The sequence below is a fragment of the Rhinolophus sinicus genome, chromosome 6 (genome assembly GCF_057876585.1).
Source record: "Rhinolophus sinicus isolate RSI-liver-muscle chromosome 6, RSI-T2T, whole genome shotgun sequence".
In the NCBI taxonomy this organism is placed as follows: domain Eukaryota; kingdom Metazoa; phylum Chordata; class Mammalia; order Chiroptera; family Rhinolophidae; genus Rhinolophus; species Rhinolophus sinicus.
Genome location: NC_142506.1, coordinates 36979324 through 36995507, shown reverse-complemented (window position 1 = coordinate 36995507; position 16184 = coordinate 36979324). Strand labels below are relative to the sequence as shown.

Here is a 16184-nt window from a genome sequence, read left to right as displayed (position 1 = left end):
AAAACTGATAAGAGGAAAAGGGTGCAAGGAGAGTACGAAGACAATTAAAGAGTAGGAAAGTAAGTTTAAGGATGAAAGTTTTAAAGAGTTTGCAGTAATTTAGTCTAGGAAAGTTATTTAAAGACAACCTTAAAGTATCTGAAAGGATTGTTATACAGAAAATGGTGACCTTTTCTTTCTCCTCCTTTCACTAAGGAAAAGACAAAGAAAATGGATTCATTCTGCAGTATGAAGGATTAGGTTAGCATTAACAAGTCATGAGACAGAGCCTTGTTAAACAACAGAATGGTGGTGACAGCAAAAAGTTATCTGATACTTTTCCAAAACTTTTAAAAGTTGCAACAAATAATATAAAGAATTCCTTTACTCAGATTCCCCAATATTAACATTTTACCACATTTGCTTTATCCTGTGTATATGTATGCGTGTACGTATGTATATTTTGTCAGAATCACTTGAGTGCTATACACATGATTCCCCTTATCCCTAAATACTGGTACTTCCTAAAACAAAGGACATTCTCCTGCTGAACCACAGGCATATTACAAAAATCAGGAAATTAACACTGATACAATACTATTATTTAATCTACAGACCTTCAGACCTTATGCAATGTTTTCCTATTGTCCCAATGTCCTTTTAAAAAAAAAAAAAAAGTTTTTCTGATCCAGGATCCATGTTGCTATGTGTAGTTGTCATGTCTCGTAAATTCCTTTAATCTGGAATGGTTCTTCAGTTTTTGTCTTTCATGACCTTCATGGTTTTAAGAATACAGGCCAGTTATTTTGCAGCCTATCCCTCAGTTTGGGTCTCTGCTGCTTTAAAAAAAAAAAGATTTCATTTGTTTTGGGAGTTTTAAGGATGGTCTCCATTAAAGACCATGGGTAGAATGAGCCTCTCTTTTCAAGATTCCTCACACCCAACTCATACTGATTATTCTTACTATATTAGAATTACTTATAGATGATGGGATGGACATAAAACATTTTTGTATTCAGAACTAAGCTGCTTGTACTGCACAGTTTTTCTTGGCATCCCTGCATTTAACAAGAGCTGAATTTCTTTAACAAAAGTAGGTTTGTCTGTCAAAGAATTAGCACCTACTCTTTTTAAACATTTGAGACTTAAATTACCTGTAAACTCCCATTTTCAGAATCTCACCTTCGAGGTGATGAACTATGACCTAGCTCCGGAGACAAACAGCTGCAACAATGGGTGGGTGTTACTCATTATAATCACTCAACGAATATTTGTTGAGTATGTAGTATATGTCAAGCTCTATTCCAAGCCCTGGGAATACCTTCGAGAAAGGAACAAAATTCTTGTCCTTGTAACCTAGTTGGGCAAATTAAAATTTAAATGAAAAACAATCAGAAACCAAAGATCTGACTTCCTTAAACAGGAAGGCAAGTCTGTGAAAAGGGGCAGCCCTGAGATTCGATTCTAATATGAATAACGCTGCGGAATCCTTGGCAAGCGCGTTGAAAATCATGTTCTCAGTTCTCTAAACGCGCTATACAAATGATTAATCCGAACACCAAAGGCCTGAAAGGATGGGCGGAGCAGGACTTCCTAAGCTTTCTAACCACTTTTTCAGACACAGTGGTTGCCCGGCGTTGGACCTCCGGACGGCGCCGCACGCGTTCGGGTGCACCCCACCGGAGCCACGCACCAGGACCTACACCTTCCGGCCCAGGCTGGGCAGAGCACCTGGGAACCGCGCACCGAGAAAGCCCTGAGGGGAGGTGGCTCAGGGAAACCGGCTCCTCCAGGAGGCCTCTCCCACTGCAATGCAATCTGGGTGGTTTTTCCAGGTCCCTCCCTGCCTCTCTCGGCGCCCAGTCCCTGCCCCCGTGACGCCTGCGGGCCCCGGAGGGTGGCTTGGAGATACCGGGACAAGGCGGGGCAAGGCCGCCGCAGCGAGCCAGCTGTGGACCACGGGGCCCCTTTTCTACCCCGCATCCTGCAGTCCAGGAGGGAGAAGCACGCGCCGCTGGAATCCTAACTGCAAACGAGGGTGGTACCGAGCACCCTCGCTGGCCCTTGCAGGGCTGCCTGCCCCGGGCAGAGCCCGGCCTCCGTCCGCACCCCCCAGACGCTAGCTGCTACCTGCGCAGCGGGAGGCAGCTTCGCCGCCCGCACTCCCAGCAGCTAGGAAACTCGGCGGCGCGAGCCTCATGCTCCCCAAACACTGCCCCCCACCCAGAGCCTCAGCCTCTTCCCCACTCCGGCCCGGCTTCCTCCCCGTCGGTAAAGCTTAATCGCTAGCTTCCCCTTATATAAAGGTTCTCGGGTTTATACCCAGAGTGGGTTACTGTAGCGATAGGGGTACGGTTGCGTGATATCTCATCATGAATATAAAGGGCTGGACACCTGGAGCCGAATTAACAATACCTCAGACGAAATTGTGTTCCCAAGACTAGATCAGTTTGAAATATGAAACTCGAGGAAACCACCGCTACCGCTTTGCTCTCTAAAATGTCAACAGGACTCACTACAGGGCTGTTCGACTTGGCTAAGGGGTAGTGGTGGGCTGCATAGCCTCTGGGCAGACCTAACCCGAGCTAGAGTAGGGAGACTGCTTCGGAACATTGGCCAAATCGACACAATTTCAGAGGCAAATGTATGAGTAGAGTGTGGGGCCAGTGGCAACTGAGGAAATCAAAGGAAGTGGGCCCCTGCCCTGGAGGAGATTCCAGTCTCGAACAGGCAGCCAGGACCAAATAAGACGTAGCAATTAAGGTAGTAATTGAGAGAAAAGGGAGAGGGCTCCAAGCACCTGAATTTCCTCCCAGGGTACCTCCTCCTGCTTTGCGCCAGCCAACTGCTTTGAGCGTGACTTATGACTGAACGTCCAGCCCCGGGAGCCTGGCTCTGCCGCTTGCGAGGGTTTCACTCCCGAAGGTGGGCAGTGCCTCGAGGTTGGAGGAGCGTGCGCCCGGGCTCCGGCTCGAGGGGAACAGCCCGCAGGGCCTGCTGTTTGCATTTACAGGTGTGTTGGGCTCGGGAGCGGCTTTTCCGGTGCTAGGCAATTGCCCCTGCCACCTCCCGGCTGCCGTTGGCGGTCCCTCCCGCCGCGGTAAGCCTCTCCCGGCGCCGCGCCCTGGGCAGTTCCGCACTTAGGGCCTCACCTCTGGTCTCCTTTCGCCTCCCCTCGCCAGGCCTTTTCGCTTGTCACTTTTGAACCTCCGCATTCGTTCCCCACAGCCGGCTTTTCTCCAAGCCCCCACACCTCTCGAATACCTCCCAAAAGGTGTGACCCCGACTCCTCCCCTTCCCCAGCGCCTTTCACCCTTCACCCTTTTCCCTTCTGGCCTCGTCTACCCTCAGGGTGGAAACCGCCTGCGCGTCTCCCCCTCCTCCCTCTCGCCCGCCCCTCTCCATTCATCCAGCCATTGTCTCCCGCCCCCTCCTCCCGTTTCTCTAGGCTGCCTCCTCCTCCACCGCTGCCACGTAGTGGTTTGAAGGAGCCAATGGGCCGGCGCCGCCAGGTGTCTCTTACCTGCACCACGTGGGGGAGGGGTAGAAGGGGCGGGCAGGTAGAGCCACAGCCCCAAACAGAAAAGCTTTCAGCCATTGCGCGCGCCTCCCGGGGGTACAGCCCTGCTTAAGGCTTTTTGCATAGACGCACCGGCAATTGGATACAAAAAGGGCAGGTCTACTGCGCCCTCCTTCCCACCCCTCTTCCTGCCCTGGGTGTGGAGCACCGGCCAGGTGTGGGCTTGGGAAGGCTGGTTACCGCCTTTTGCACAGGCGGCGGCGAGGAGGTGGAGGAGGGGGGGTGGGCGCTCTTTCTTTTTCTCTTAGGAGAGGCTTTAGGACAGGTTTTCTTGTTCTCATTTACACCCTCCCTCACCGCCTCCCGAACCCCTTTTTCCCCCCTCCCCACCCATCACCATGACGGCGTCTCCGGATTACTTGGTGGTGCTTTTTGGAATCACTGCTGGGGCCACTGGGGCCAAGCTGGGCTCGGATGAGAAGGAGCTTATCCTGCTGTTATGGAAAGTCGTGGATCTGGCCAACAAGAAGGTATTTCTCCATGTTTCTGTCCAAATGATAGGGGTGGGACAAGAAGTTTGTTGTATAGAAATTTGCGGGGGGAGGTCAGTCAACAAGTGCTCTTGTTTTCCCACTTGTGAGGCGGGACCTGGGGCCTAGAGAATCCAGAGTAAAACCAAACTTGCTGGCCCTCCGCCTTGGAGCCATTTCAGCCCTCCAAAATCTGGCTCAGGTGGAGAGGCCTGTCGCCTCCAAGTCCGGTTCTCTGCCCGTCGGGGGCGCCCTGCGGAACCCGGGTGGAATCCCCGGGGCCCCCTGTGCGGGCTTCCTGAGCCTTTCCGACCTGATCCTGGTGGGGGTGGGGTCGGGGGCTGGGCCGCACCGACCTTTCGGCTTCCGGAGCCTCTGGCGACCAGTGAGCTTTGATTCTGCGGCCAGACCCCTCCCGAGGCGCGGACCGCCCCAGCAAGCGAGCGAAGGAGTAGGCTGGGGGGGGGGGGGGGGGCGGGGGCGGGGGAAGGCTCTTAAATTGAGGAAGGGGGACACTGACTCCTGCTTCTTTCCCCTGGAGGTGGGACAGTTGCACGAAGTACTAGTTAGACCGGATCAGCTGGAGCTGACGGAGGAGTGTAAAGAAGAAACTAAGATCGACACCGAAAGCCTGTCCTCCGCGGCGCAGCTGGACCAAGCTCTCCGACAGGTGACAGCCCTGGGCCGCGCCGCCCACCCTCAGCCGAGCGGCCCAAGCGTCACCCCCGAACCCACCCCCACCCCCGCCAGCGGACCCAGGCCTACCAGGCCCCACGCCCTCGGCTGGTGGTCCATGCGCGTCCCCGGTGCTGGGTGGCGAGACGCCGGGCCGCTTGGGTGGAAACCCCTCCTGCAGGCCGGGGTCGGATCTTTTGGGAGGAGGTCGCTGTTTCTCTTTGTCTCTCAAACCCCAAGGTCTTGGGCCAAAATTCGCTAGTTTTCTAGTTGCTTCCTGAGTCATTCCCTGGGTCAGAGAATCAGCTGGGTTTTACCAATCGCCTGATGAGCGGAGTTTGAATCCTACCGCCGGCATCCACCGGCCCAGACACCAGGCGCGCCTGTTCCCTTCGGGGGTTTCCGTCTGCGGCTCAGCCCTAGGGCAGGAGGCGCTGTGGTGTAGAGCGGCCGGCCCGCGCCGAGTTCTAGGGGCAGCCCCTGTTTGGTTTCAGGATTCTGAGCTCCCAAATGATCGATTCCGGTTCCATTATATTTTAGTGGCCTTGGTCCTAACGCGGGGGAAGGTTTGCAGGCTGTGACATGCAGGGCTGCTTGTTGGGTCACCGTGAAAGTGGTGGAATCCACTTGTGGAAACGGGTGACCTAAAAACTGGCTGCTTCGGGGTGCTGATGGATACTGGATCGAGTTAGGGCGGGGCGCTAAACACCTGTGCACCAGTGAGTGTCCGGCGCCCTCCTGGCCCCTGCCTGCCCTGGCATATGTGTTGCGAATTATAGTGGAAAGTGATCATTTCTGAGGTGTGTTTCAGGAAACGTATTACCAGACTTTCCATACCCATTACCCACATTGCCCAACTGGCATTTTAAGCCTAGAACATTCAACCATTAAAAAAAAGTAACAGCAGGGAATGATGTAATCCGAAGGCAATCTGCTGATGAAACAAGATCTCTGATTTTGAAGTCTTGGATTTTTCGCAAAAAAATAGAAAGGGGTACGGACGGAAGGAAAAAAGAATACATTTACTGAATTCTGTGCATAACTGCTGGTTGATTGGAAAGCTCTGTCTAAAGGAAGCTAGACAGTCTGTGGGAACCAAATTTTTCTAATGTTGCCCCCAATGCCGGTGTCCCTCTTCACTGTAGGTAGTGCATTTTTTTTCTCTGATTGTCACCACCAACTGGGGCCACTTTGCAGAGTTTGTAAATCCTGCATCAATTACATTCTTGTGTCTTTTTCTTTTCAGTTTAACCAGTCAGTGAGCAATGAACTAAATATTGGGGTAGGAACCTCTTTCTGTCTCTGTACTGATGGGCAGCTTCATGTCAGGCAAATCCTGCATCCTGAGGCTTCCAAGAAGGTAAGAATGCTCACTTCTCAAAAGGCAATTGGACCTTTGGGGTAACTGGAGGCTTTAAAAAAAAAAAAAAAGATTTTTCCAAGTTTCCCGATTTTAAATAAATGCATATGGGGAGTTATTGTTTCATGGGTACAGAATTTCGGTTTGAGAAGATCACGAAGGGATGGTGATGATCCTTGTACAAGAAAGTGAATGTACTTAATGCCACTGAACTGTGCACTTAAATTGTTAAAATGTTAAATATTGTATTATGTATATTTTACCACAATGCAAAATTCATGATACTTCCATAGAGATGTTTGAGATTGCAGTAATTTTATAGGTACCCTTGGGTGACTTAAAAGTTTTTGTGTATGTCAAGTTTTTGAAATGCTTGACATTCTCCCTTTTCCACACTTAAAATAACTACAAGTAATAGGAGAGAACTGTATTTTAATACACCATAACATTCCCATCTGTGTGGAAAATGCTTTATCCAAGAAAGGAAGGAGCAAAGAAAAAGAAGTTCAAAGAAATCTTTTAATTTTAGTTCTAATTTTATATAAAAGCTTTGTACTGCCAAGGTAAGACTTAACCATATAACTACTGAAATGTTGATTCTAGTATATTGCACTTTGTCCAAAACTGATTGAATCTTGTATCAAAACAATAGGGTTAGCCCCATCTTTTATCTTTGCTTATCTTCTGATCTAGAAAAGAGTATGGAGTGAGAAAAATACAGTCTTACGGTAGATATAACGTGATTTCTCTCCCTGGAAAGAATGAGGGGCTGTGAGAAAATAGCATAGACAGCCCACCCAGTGTAGCCAATCATTGCTAATATAGTTCATCTGATGAACTTAATTAGTTTGAACTGTAACTTTTTATTGTAATAGGCAGGCACTGAACTTGAAAAAAATATATTTAGGGAAACTATGATGTAAATCTTGCAGTGAAAGGTTTAGAATGACAGTTGTCACAAGTGAGTAGCCAGTGCAGATCTTTCTTTTTACTCTGGTAGGAAAAAGGGAATAAGTTAAATGTATAATGATAATTTTAAAAGTTTGAAGGTCAAACTCAAGTTTCTATATCCTTGAGGGTTGAGAAAATCACTCTTTCTAGCAACCTAAGTAATTGTTTATTAAAAGGGGGGAGTATTTTTTGTTAATTAAATGCTGGACCAATTGCTATACCCTTGATCCCGAAATAGATGTATATGAGGATTTTTTTTTCCTCTCAGACTCATGAAGAGGAGTAAAATTTCATCCTTTCCCCATTGGGCTTGTGGAAAACAGTTGTTTTTGTTAGTTTAGATGAGATGCTTTGGATATGGCAAAACCTCCAGAGAAAAATTGAGACATTTTCCTGAGTCTCTTCTATTAGGATTTTGATAACAATTAATTTAGTATCATAATGAAAGTCATTCTATTAATTAAGGAAAATTAGAGAAAATGGTAAAACATAAAAGAAAATAATCCTGGTACTCAGAAAACAATATATTAAAGTGTTTTTCTCTAATATGAACATAGTTGGATATATTTCAGATTTTGTAGAAAAGGCTTATTTTTTCAGGGAGCATTCACACTACACAAACCTTTTAGCCTACTTTATAATTTAATATAACATCAATATCTTTTGTAGGCATTAAATAAAATACTCAGTATTTTAATTGGAAATAGCTATTTAAACCAATCTTTTATTGTTAAACATGCAAATTATTGTCATTGTAAATAGTTTTTAAATGAGCATTTTTGTAGGTAATTGTGAGGATTCATGATTCTTTTGGTAACTTGAAAACTGACTATGATGCAGTGATACCTGTTTCAAGTATAGTATGAGCAGGTCACATCTAACAGAATCCAATAGAGGAAATTTAGATACATTATTGCATAAATGTTTTAGGTTACAAACATTAAAAAGTCTTTATTTCCTTGACTTTCTAGTGTACAAATGGGTAGAAATTCCCAATAAGTGAACATAAACTATTTTCAAATTTTAAGAAAAATCTGAATTCAGTTTAAAAAATATATTTGAAAGTTATTCAATGAGGGTCCCCCCCTAGGGGAAAACAAATGAAACAATAGTGTAATATTTGCCAAGATAGTTGAGCTTTGTTTGATAACCATAAGAGTGGTGCTAGTAGCTAAGAACAGCAGGTAACCATTTCTCCTTTGCCATTGAGATTTGTAATATCTTTTTTTTTTCTTAAGTCTAATTTGATTTCTCAGGTATAGCTAGAATAATGGTCAGGAAAACTAATGTGGTAATGTAATTTGGCACAAAAATAATCCTTTTCAGGTCATCAGAAATTCACTATCTTAATCTGATTTAGTACAGAAAGTATGCGTTATTAGAACCCAATATTTAAACCTACTGAATCCTGTGTCTAGGTATACATTGTAAACGTATGCATCTATGTGAGAATGCGGCTAAAATTTTGCCTGGAATGCAGATGGTCTAAAATGATTATGGCTAGAAAAAGAGTGTGGTTTTCTCAAAATATAAAATGCAGTAGCTCAAATGTGTTAAAGTTTCAGAAGTGTTTTGAATGGAATGCATAATGGAGTATAAACATTGTAATCCATTGCCTTAAAGTAAGATGAATTTTTTTCCCATGAGCCTTGTATATAGAATGTAATATTTTAACAGAAAATAAAATCACTCTTACATTTGATTGTTTAAAAACATTTTTTTAAATTGTGGTAAAATATACTTACATTCAATTTTTAGGTTTCTAATTATTAGGGAAACATTATGAATTAAATTCAAACAGTTAACAGTGTCTACCTTGTCCTTCCTCAGAATGTATTATTGCCTGAATGCTTCTATTCCTTTTTTGATCTGCGAAAAGAATTCAAGAAGTGTTGCCCTGGCTCACCTGATATTGATAAACTGGATGTTGCAGCAATGACAGAGTGTATCCTTTAAGTGATTACTCAAGAATCATTTCAAAAGCTAGCTCCAGAAAAAAATGGCAGTTCAAGAAACATTAAAACATCTTTAACTGTCAGTGTATGGATTCAATTGGCCTGTCCAAAATTTGTCAGCTGTTCTACAAAGAACTCATAGTACAATTATAGGCATCATTCAAAGTAGTTATAATTTGCTAAATTTGAATAGTGATTCAGTTAGATGGATTTTGGTGAGCTGAACACATCTAGAATAGAATTCAGTTGCAGATTATGGGAGTGCTTTGGGTTTTTTTGGTTGTTGATGAATTGAAGGATATGAAAACTACTTTCTTTGATGCTGATTCCAAGGCCACTTGTTCGTGATTATCTCCGTTTTAGGGTTTATTTTGGCTTCTTTTGAATGGATAAGAGTTTTTAAAAGTGGATATATGCTCTGTATAAACAGCTGTTAATTGGCACTCCTTTCCCTTCCCTGGGATTGACAAATACGCGTAAGAGCATGGTGATTATAATAAACCATCTTTTGAGATGATAAAATGAGGTTGGTATTTTACCTGTTTTTTTCAATGCCAAGGTAGTATATCTAATGCATTATCTATTTAAAAGTAAATTTAATAATCACAAATTGTGTAGTCTTGAATGACCCATCATTCATCCAGTAAGACTTTAAAGTGCTGATTAATAAGCAGTCATGTGCTAACATATCAGGTGAAATATGGAGTAATAGAAAGGTTAGGTGACACTCCCAAAGCCACTATGAAATTTGTCATAAAGTCAGATTCAAGTTGCTTTCAGAAACTTGTGGGTTATAGATGTTTATTCTTAAACTTCCTCATTTTTTTTCAGGGGCTAAAGCCTGATTTTTGTTTTATTTCAAACTTTCTTTTCTTGATTTAAAAAGGCTGTTTGCATATTTTTCCTAACTATTGGTAAGCAGGTCAAACCCATTTTATTTACCTTCCTTACTGAAAGCAGTTCGCTGGAATTTTGTTTTAGTTGGTTTAGCTACTAGTTAGTTGGTTAGCTACTAGTTGGTTTACCTCCAGGGTGGATGGAGTAAGCATATTTTGAGGGAATTCTTGTAAGAATTGCATTAGAAGGTTGGGACAACAGAAACAAATTCTTACTCTGTTACTCTTTGTTTTGTTGTTTGAATGCTGTGTTAGTTAGCTCTGGCTGCCATAACAAATACCATAAACTAGATGACAACAGAAATTTATTTTCTCACAGTTCTGGAATCTGGAAACTCCAAGATCAGGATGCTGGCATGGTCAGTTTTTGGTGAGGGCTCTGCCTAGCTTGTAGATAGTAGCTACCTCCTCACCTTTTTTCACATGGTAGGTGGAAGGAGGAGGAGGAGGTGAGGGGTATGTCTTTCTTTTCCTTTATAAGGCCACAGGCCTAACTTAAGGCACCTTTCTTATGGGCCTCATTTAACCTTAACTGCCTCCTAAATACTCTACTCCAGATGCAGTCACAATGGGAGTTAGAACTTCAGCATACGAATTTTTGGGAGGGATACAGTTCAGTCCATAACATATGCTAAACCTTTTGATGCCTTGGTACAAAATAAAGAACCAAAAATTTTAAAACAAATCGGTAGATAGTGGAGGGAAACTCTTAATAAGTTACCTTAATTTAGAAAAAGACAATTTGAGTAGGAAAGGCAGTATATTAAGAATTGTTTATCCTTGACTCTTCAGTTTCCTCATTTAGCAAAGAAAAACTTTCCCTAGTGATTATAGGTCAGATACTAGTAAAAATTTCCACAGCTATCAGAAAAAGGTTCTTATATTTAGGTAGTTTGGTGTTCTCAATGAGTTGACAGTTCAGGGAAAACTTGTTAAAAGTTTATGCATTTTTGTTTTCCTTGGTTTCTGAAGAGTTTCATATATATAAGATTTAGGGTTATTATTAAAGATTTTCAATATGGTAATCTGGGCTTTTTATTTTGTGCTATCTGTATTGTCTACACACCAGTGTATAGTACTTTTTAAAGTAAAGAGTTCCATTGTCTGACTGTTAGGTAGGATACTATGCCAATTAATTTTTCATTCCTTTTAATCCTAGTTCTATAACTATTTATTGGTGGTTCTTTTTCAAATGCCATGGAGATGAAATCAGAAATATGTGACTACAGTAAATAGATGAATTGTGAATAAAACTAAGTTGGGCTCCATTTCAGGCACATCACACCTGAAATTTTAGGAAGGCTCATGGCCATTAAATAATACATTCATTGAAAAACTAGGGAATTTCATATTTCTTAAAAAACAGCTTAATTATAAATTAGTTTCTTTTGGTTTACATTGAAATTCTTAGATTTATAGTTTTCTTGCCAATCAAAAAGTGTATTTTAATCTTAAATGTTTTTATTAATGTTTTATCTGTATTTTTTCCCCATTTAGCAGGTAAGAAATGTTATTAAGCTTTCCTAGCAGTGGTTTTTGTTTTACTTTGCTACTGTGATCAATTGTTTTATGATTCCTAATCAGAGGAATCATTATTTCCCCAACTAGACCACCAAAGCAAATTCTCAGGTCAAAAGCAGTTATACCAAATTTGATTATCAACTTGTCATTATCTGTGCAAAGGATTTCTCCAGTGTCTGAACTGAAAAGTTATCCTGTTCTTCAGACCACTGAACATTTTCCTTTCTAATATGGAATTGGCACTGAATTTGGAAACATATAGAAAGATGGTCATTACACATCCTTGGTGGTTTTGCCAAGTAGGTGGAGAGACATTACCTGTTCCACCAGGTAAACCAGCAGCGGAAGGAGAGAGAGGCTCTTGCCAACCCTTGGAAAGGAATAGGTAATTGAGAATATGCAGTTTTGCTTTCCTGGTAAAGTCACTTGCCTTCTCTAAGCCTCACTTTTATCTCAGGTATCCCCAAATGAAAGTTTTGTAAACCATCATGTGCTATATAAACAAAAAAGTAGTGACCGCTATGATAAAACAAAGGGTTTCAGGAATTTCTTGAATGCAGTTCTGGTTCTTATTTTAGCACTTACTTACTTCCCTCTTTTCTCCTTGTGTTGGTTCTAAAGCCACTTCTGGTGTTAGTGTTGGGCCTCTCAGAGTTATTCCAGTAGCAGTTTTGTTACCTGCTTTTTGAATTGTGTAGTGCCAGCTGAAGAGAGGATCTCATTTAGCAGGTGAACTGTGGAGGCATTTTGTAAGCTTGTTACTTAATCAGGTGTGGTGGTGAGGGTGTAAGGATAGAGATTGGAGCTCCTGTGATTTTTTTTGTTGTTGTTTTGAGGAAAATATTATTTTAGGTCCCTTGAGGAAATTAACACTAGCTCTCTCCTACCAAAAGGACATTTTGATTATAGGACTATTTGTATTAATGAGTTAGTCATTTTTAAGAGCAACCCTATTTTACCCCCTTCATGTTGCATGGTATTCCTCCTGGTTTTTTTAACTATTTTTTTAATTAGCTTTGTTATTTATGAACTGATTTATTCTCCTTAATCAACACCTCTACTATTTTGTTTACTTCATTCTGCCAAGCCTTTACTAAGAACTTATTTTTAATCAAGTATGGCCTTGTAAAGAGAGCAGGTGAAAGAAGAGAACTATCAATTGAGTGCTTATTACATATCCTATCAATAACCTCACAACAGCCCAGTGGAGGCAGTATCTTCAGCTTTTTATAGATGGGGAAACTGACGCTTAGAGATTTTGTCTTACGTTAGTTAGAAGCACCAGTATTTGATCCTGAGTCTGAGGCAAAATTCCAGCTCATTTAACTAGGGGGCAATATTCTAGAATGTACAAAGATCATTTGAGGATGGAGTTGGCCATTTCAGTAGATTATCTCCCTTATAAATTTATATTCTGTTTCCTGAGCACATATGAAGTACTCGGCTGGAAAGGGAAGTTAATTTTATAAAATTTTTATCCAGTTGTAGGATATTGCATCTGTATGTACTTTTTTTTTTTTTGAGGGCGGGGGGAGGGAAGGGGAACAGGACTGTATTGGGGAAAAGTGTGTACTTCCAGGATTTTTTTTCCCCAAGTCAAGTTGTCCTTTCAATCTTAATTGTGGAGGGTGCCATTCAGCTTCAAGTTGTTGTGCTTTCAGCCTTAGTTGTGGAGGGCGCAGCTCAGCTCCAGGTCCAGGTCCAGTTGCCGTTGTTAGTTGCAGGGGGCGCAGCCCACCATCCCTTGTGGGAGTCACACTGGCAACCTTGTGGTCGAGAGCCCACACTCCAACCAACAGAGCCCTCCAGGAGGCAGCTCAGCTCAAGGTGCCGTGTTCAATCTTAGTTGCAGGGGGCGGAGCCCACCATCCCTTGCAGGAGTCCAGGAGTTGAACTGGCAACCTTGTGGTTGAGAGCCCACTGGCCCATGTGGGAATTGAACCGGTAGCCCCAACCGCCTGAGCCACTGGGCCGGCCCCCTGTATGTACTATTTGATGGGGTGGCAGATTAGCTCAGTTGGTACTGATAACACCAAGGTTGCCAGTTCGATCCCCGCATGGGCACCTGTGAGCTGCGCCTTCCTTTAAATATATATATGCGCTGTTTGACATTATTAGCAAATACCATTTTACCTAGTACAGCTTTCCATTATCAGGGTTAAAAAAACACTAAATCACTCTTGTCTGCCCATCCAAGAGTTAGCAGAGAGGGGTGTGTGTGTCTTTTTCTCTATAATATACCCAGGGTGCCAAAAGAAATGTATACATATTTTAAGAGATGGTCAACGTTGCCCAAGTAGTAGTTCGCCGTAATCATAAGTGTCTGGACCCTGATGGTAACCACTTTGAGCACCTCTTATAATTGCAGAAGTCAAACGTGACTTGTAATCATCATTTGTTATTGGTATATATTGAGTATTACAATTTTAATAGATTTTTCCTTAAAATGTGTGTACATTTTTTTGGCACCGTGTGTGTGTGTGTGTTCATGTTTGTTTCACCACTTCTTGATAGAGGTAAAGGGCATGTATGTGTGTGCATGTGCTTCTAAGTGACAATGGCCTGTTCTGTTCTGTTTTTCATGTATTAAAGATGTTCATACACAGCAGAATTGTTAACAACACGAGCACCGAGTCAGACTATTGGAGGCAAATTTACTGCACCTCTCAGCCTGTTTCCCCATCTTAAAATTGGCATGACAATTATAAGGATTAATGAGACAGTGTATGCAGCCACTTAGCTAGTGCCTGGCCTGCTGCACAGTCTCCAAACTTGACTGTGATCCTTCAAACCTCATTAGGTTGTTGGATGTCTCAGATGAAGAAAAACAGCAGCCAAGGACTTCCTTACTGATTTAAGACCTTATGTAAACTATTTTACAGTTAAAATCTTTTTTAACTTTGTGTGAGACTGGATATATATAGACCTTTTAAAGTACTAGCTACATATTAGTACAAGTAAATTTGAGGGATAATTTCAATTCTCTTTGCAAAATATTGTGTATGAGTGTGGTTCATGTTGCTTGTTTGTTCTGATTAATTGAACTGGGCTTTTGGCAATCACAAAACCTCATTGCCCTGCTTAAAAAGTGGAAGGAAGTACTGAATCCTCCTTGGTGCCTTTCTGTGTATGAAAGGGATTTTAAATATTACCAAGTGTATAGTTAAGCTGGGTTACTAATTGACCTTGATAGCTACAAAGGGGAAGAAATTATCTTTGACACATCGACATAATGTGAGCCAAATCAGCAAATACGCTGGTTTGTGGTCTGTAATAATTGACTAGAAATGTAGAATATTCTTGACTAGCACTCAGATAATGTTAATTTTGTGGGGTTTATTTTATTATAAAATAATTAACTTTTAAAATGTTAGTTGGTAATTCCAGGATAATTTTGGTTGTTTGTTTTAGAAGGCTTTAGAAGACTTGTTTTATTAGCATGGAGTCTCCCCTTCCCTAATTTATCCCATATAAATGTGTTTTTCTAAGTAAAATTTTCATCTTTTTTGTTGCATTAGCCCCTACTTCCGTCTTATTTCTTCTAGGGTATAATGGACTTGTCAGTTTTGTTAGACAGTCTTTCATGTGGTACTTCGTTACAATAATACCTCCTAAAGAAATATTTGTTAGTGTGGATCTCATTTTTTTCCCCCTGGAAAAAGTAAGCTTCTGAAGAGTAGTGTTAAAACTATGGTTTTAGATTATTTTCCCAGCATTTATTACTGGTATGAAAACATTATTGTTGTTTTGGCTCCTAGTAGTTATGTTCTTTTACACAGCCATTCTTGATTTGCTTAGCTTAAAGCTCACTTTAAAATATAGCTGATTATTTATAGAACCTATTTTTTAAATTATGCAACTCATTTAAGGGTAATTTGTTACTTCTTTCCCTTCCTTCCTTCCTGCACGTATTTGTGGGAAATTCATTTCTTAGTTGGAGCACTAATTCAACTTTTCTCTTGCCATATTTTATGTTTGCTATTCCTTCGTTCATTAGCATAGATATTTTATTGTAATATGTCTGGCAATATAGGCACTTGTGTTATACTATAAATAAAAGAGTAAACAGTATAAGGAGAAGAAACAAACTTTTGAGGGGTCTATGGCAGGGAAAATGGTTTTGAATTAGAATTTTAAATTGGGATGCAGTTACATTTATTTAAATTATATAGTTTAAACATAATCGTCCCACAGTGTATTTGTGATTTTATGTGTGTGATTCTTTTAGATATAAACTAAAAACTTTTTTTTTTTTTTTAAAGATATTATTTACAAGTGAAAATTGCATGTTCTGAAACCAAATGTGTGCATTTTCAGGCAGTGGGAAAAGGTAATTTTTTTTGAGCGGATAGCTCAAAAATGAACTTTGTAAAATTTCTCCCTGAATTCTACTACCTTCAGCTAATAAAAGTAGGTTAATTCCTGAAATCTGTTTCACTAAAGGTGGCACTAAAGAAAATACTCCTCTTATTTAAATATAGGCAAAATCTCTGAACTTCTCAAAACTCTGTATAAATGTAGCACTTTGCTCAATTGTAGCCTGAAATGTTAGTTTTGTTCCCACCATATTTGGCTTTACCCTTCCTCATTTCCTCATGGCATTTCTCGTTTATAAATCTGGCTAAGCCTGTTGGTGCTGTTGTGACTGCCTCAAGGGCAGGATGAGTAAGTTGCATGACGAGCCATAAATCAGGAGGCACAGATTCATCTTTTCTTCCCTCAAGATCAGACGTGCAGCAAGTCATTCAATACATAATTATAAATTGATAAGGGAAAGAATTTGTACTAAAAATTTTT

At 41.6% G+C, this 16184-nt stretch overlaps 1 protein-coding gene across 11 annotated transcripts in view; it reads left to right on the top strand.

Moving 5' to 3' along the window:
• Positions 1-1910: 1910 nt before the first annotated feature.
• Positions 1911-16184, top strand: part of ESRP1 (epithelial splicing regulatory protein 1) — a 63511-nt gene continuing 49237 nt past the window's right edge. For 2 of the 11 annotated variants that reach the window (XR_012490666.2, XR_012490667.2), the window contains exons 1-6: positions 1911-2250; positions 2796-2992; positions 3964-4029; positions 4571-4699; positions 5951-6064; positions 8846-8960. Coding sequence is in view for 8 of the 11 variants with exons in the window: in XM_074316407.2 (XP_074172508.1) it covers positions 2843-2992; positions 3964-4029; positions 4571-4699; positions 5951-6064; positions 8846-8960 (574 nt within the window). In the remaining 3 variants the exon portion in view is untranslated. Of the gene's footprint in view, positions 2251-2795; positions 2993-3017; positions 4030-4570; positions 4700-5950; positions 6065-8845; positions 8961-16184 lie in introns of those variants that run through there. The other 9 variants (XM_074316407.2, XM_074316408.2, XM_074316411.2 and 6 more) reach the window with 6 other exon arrangements.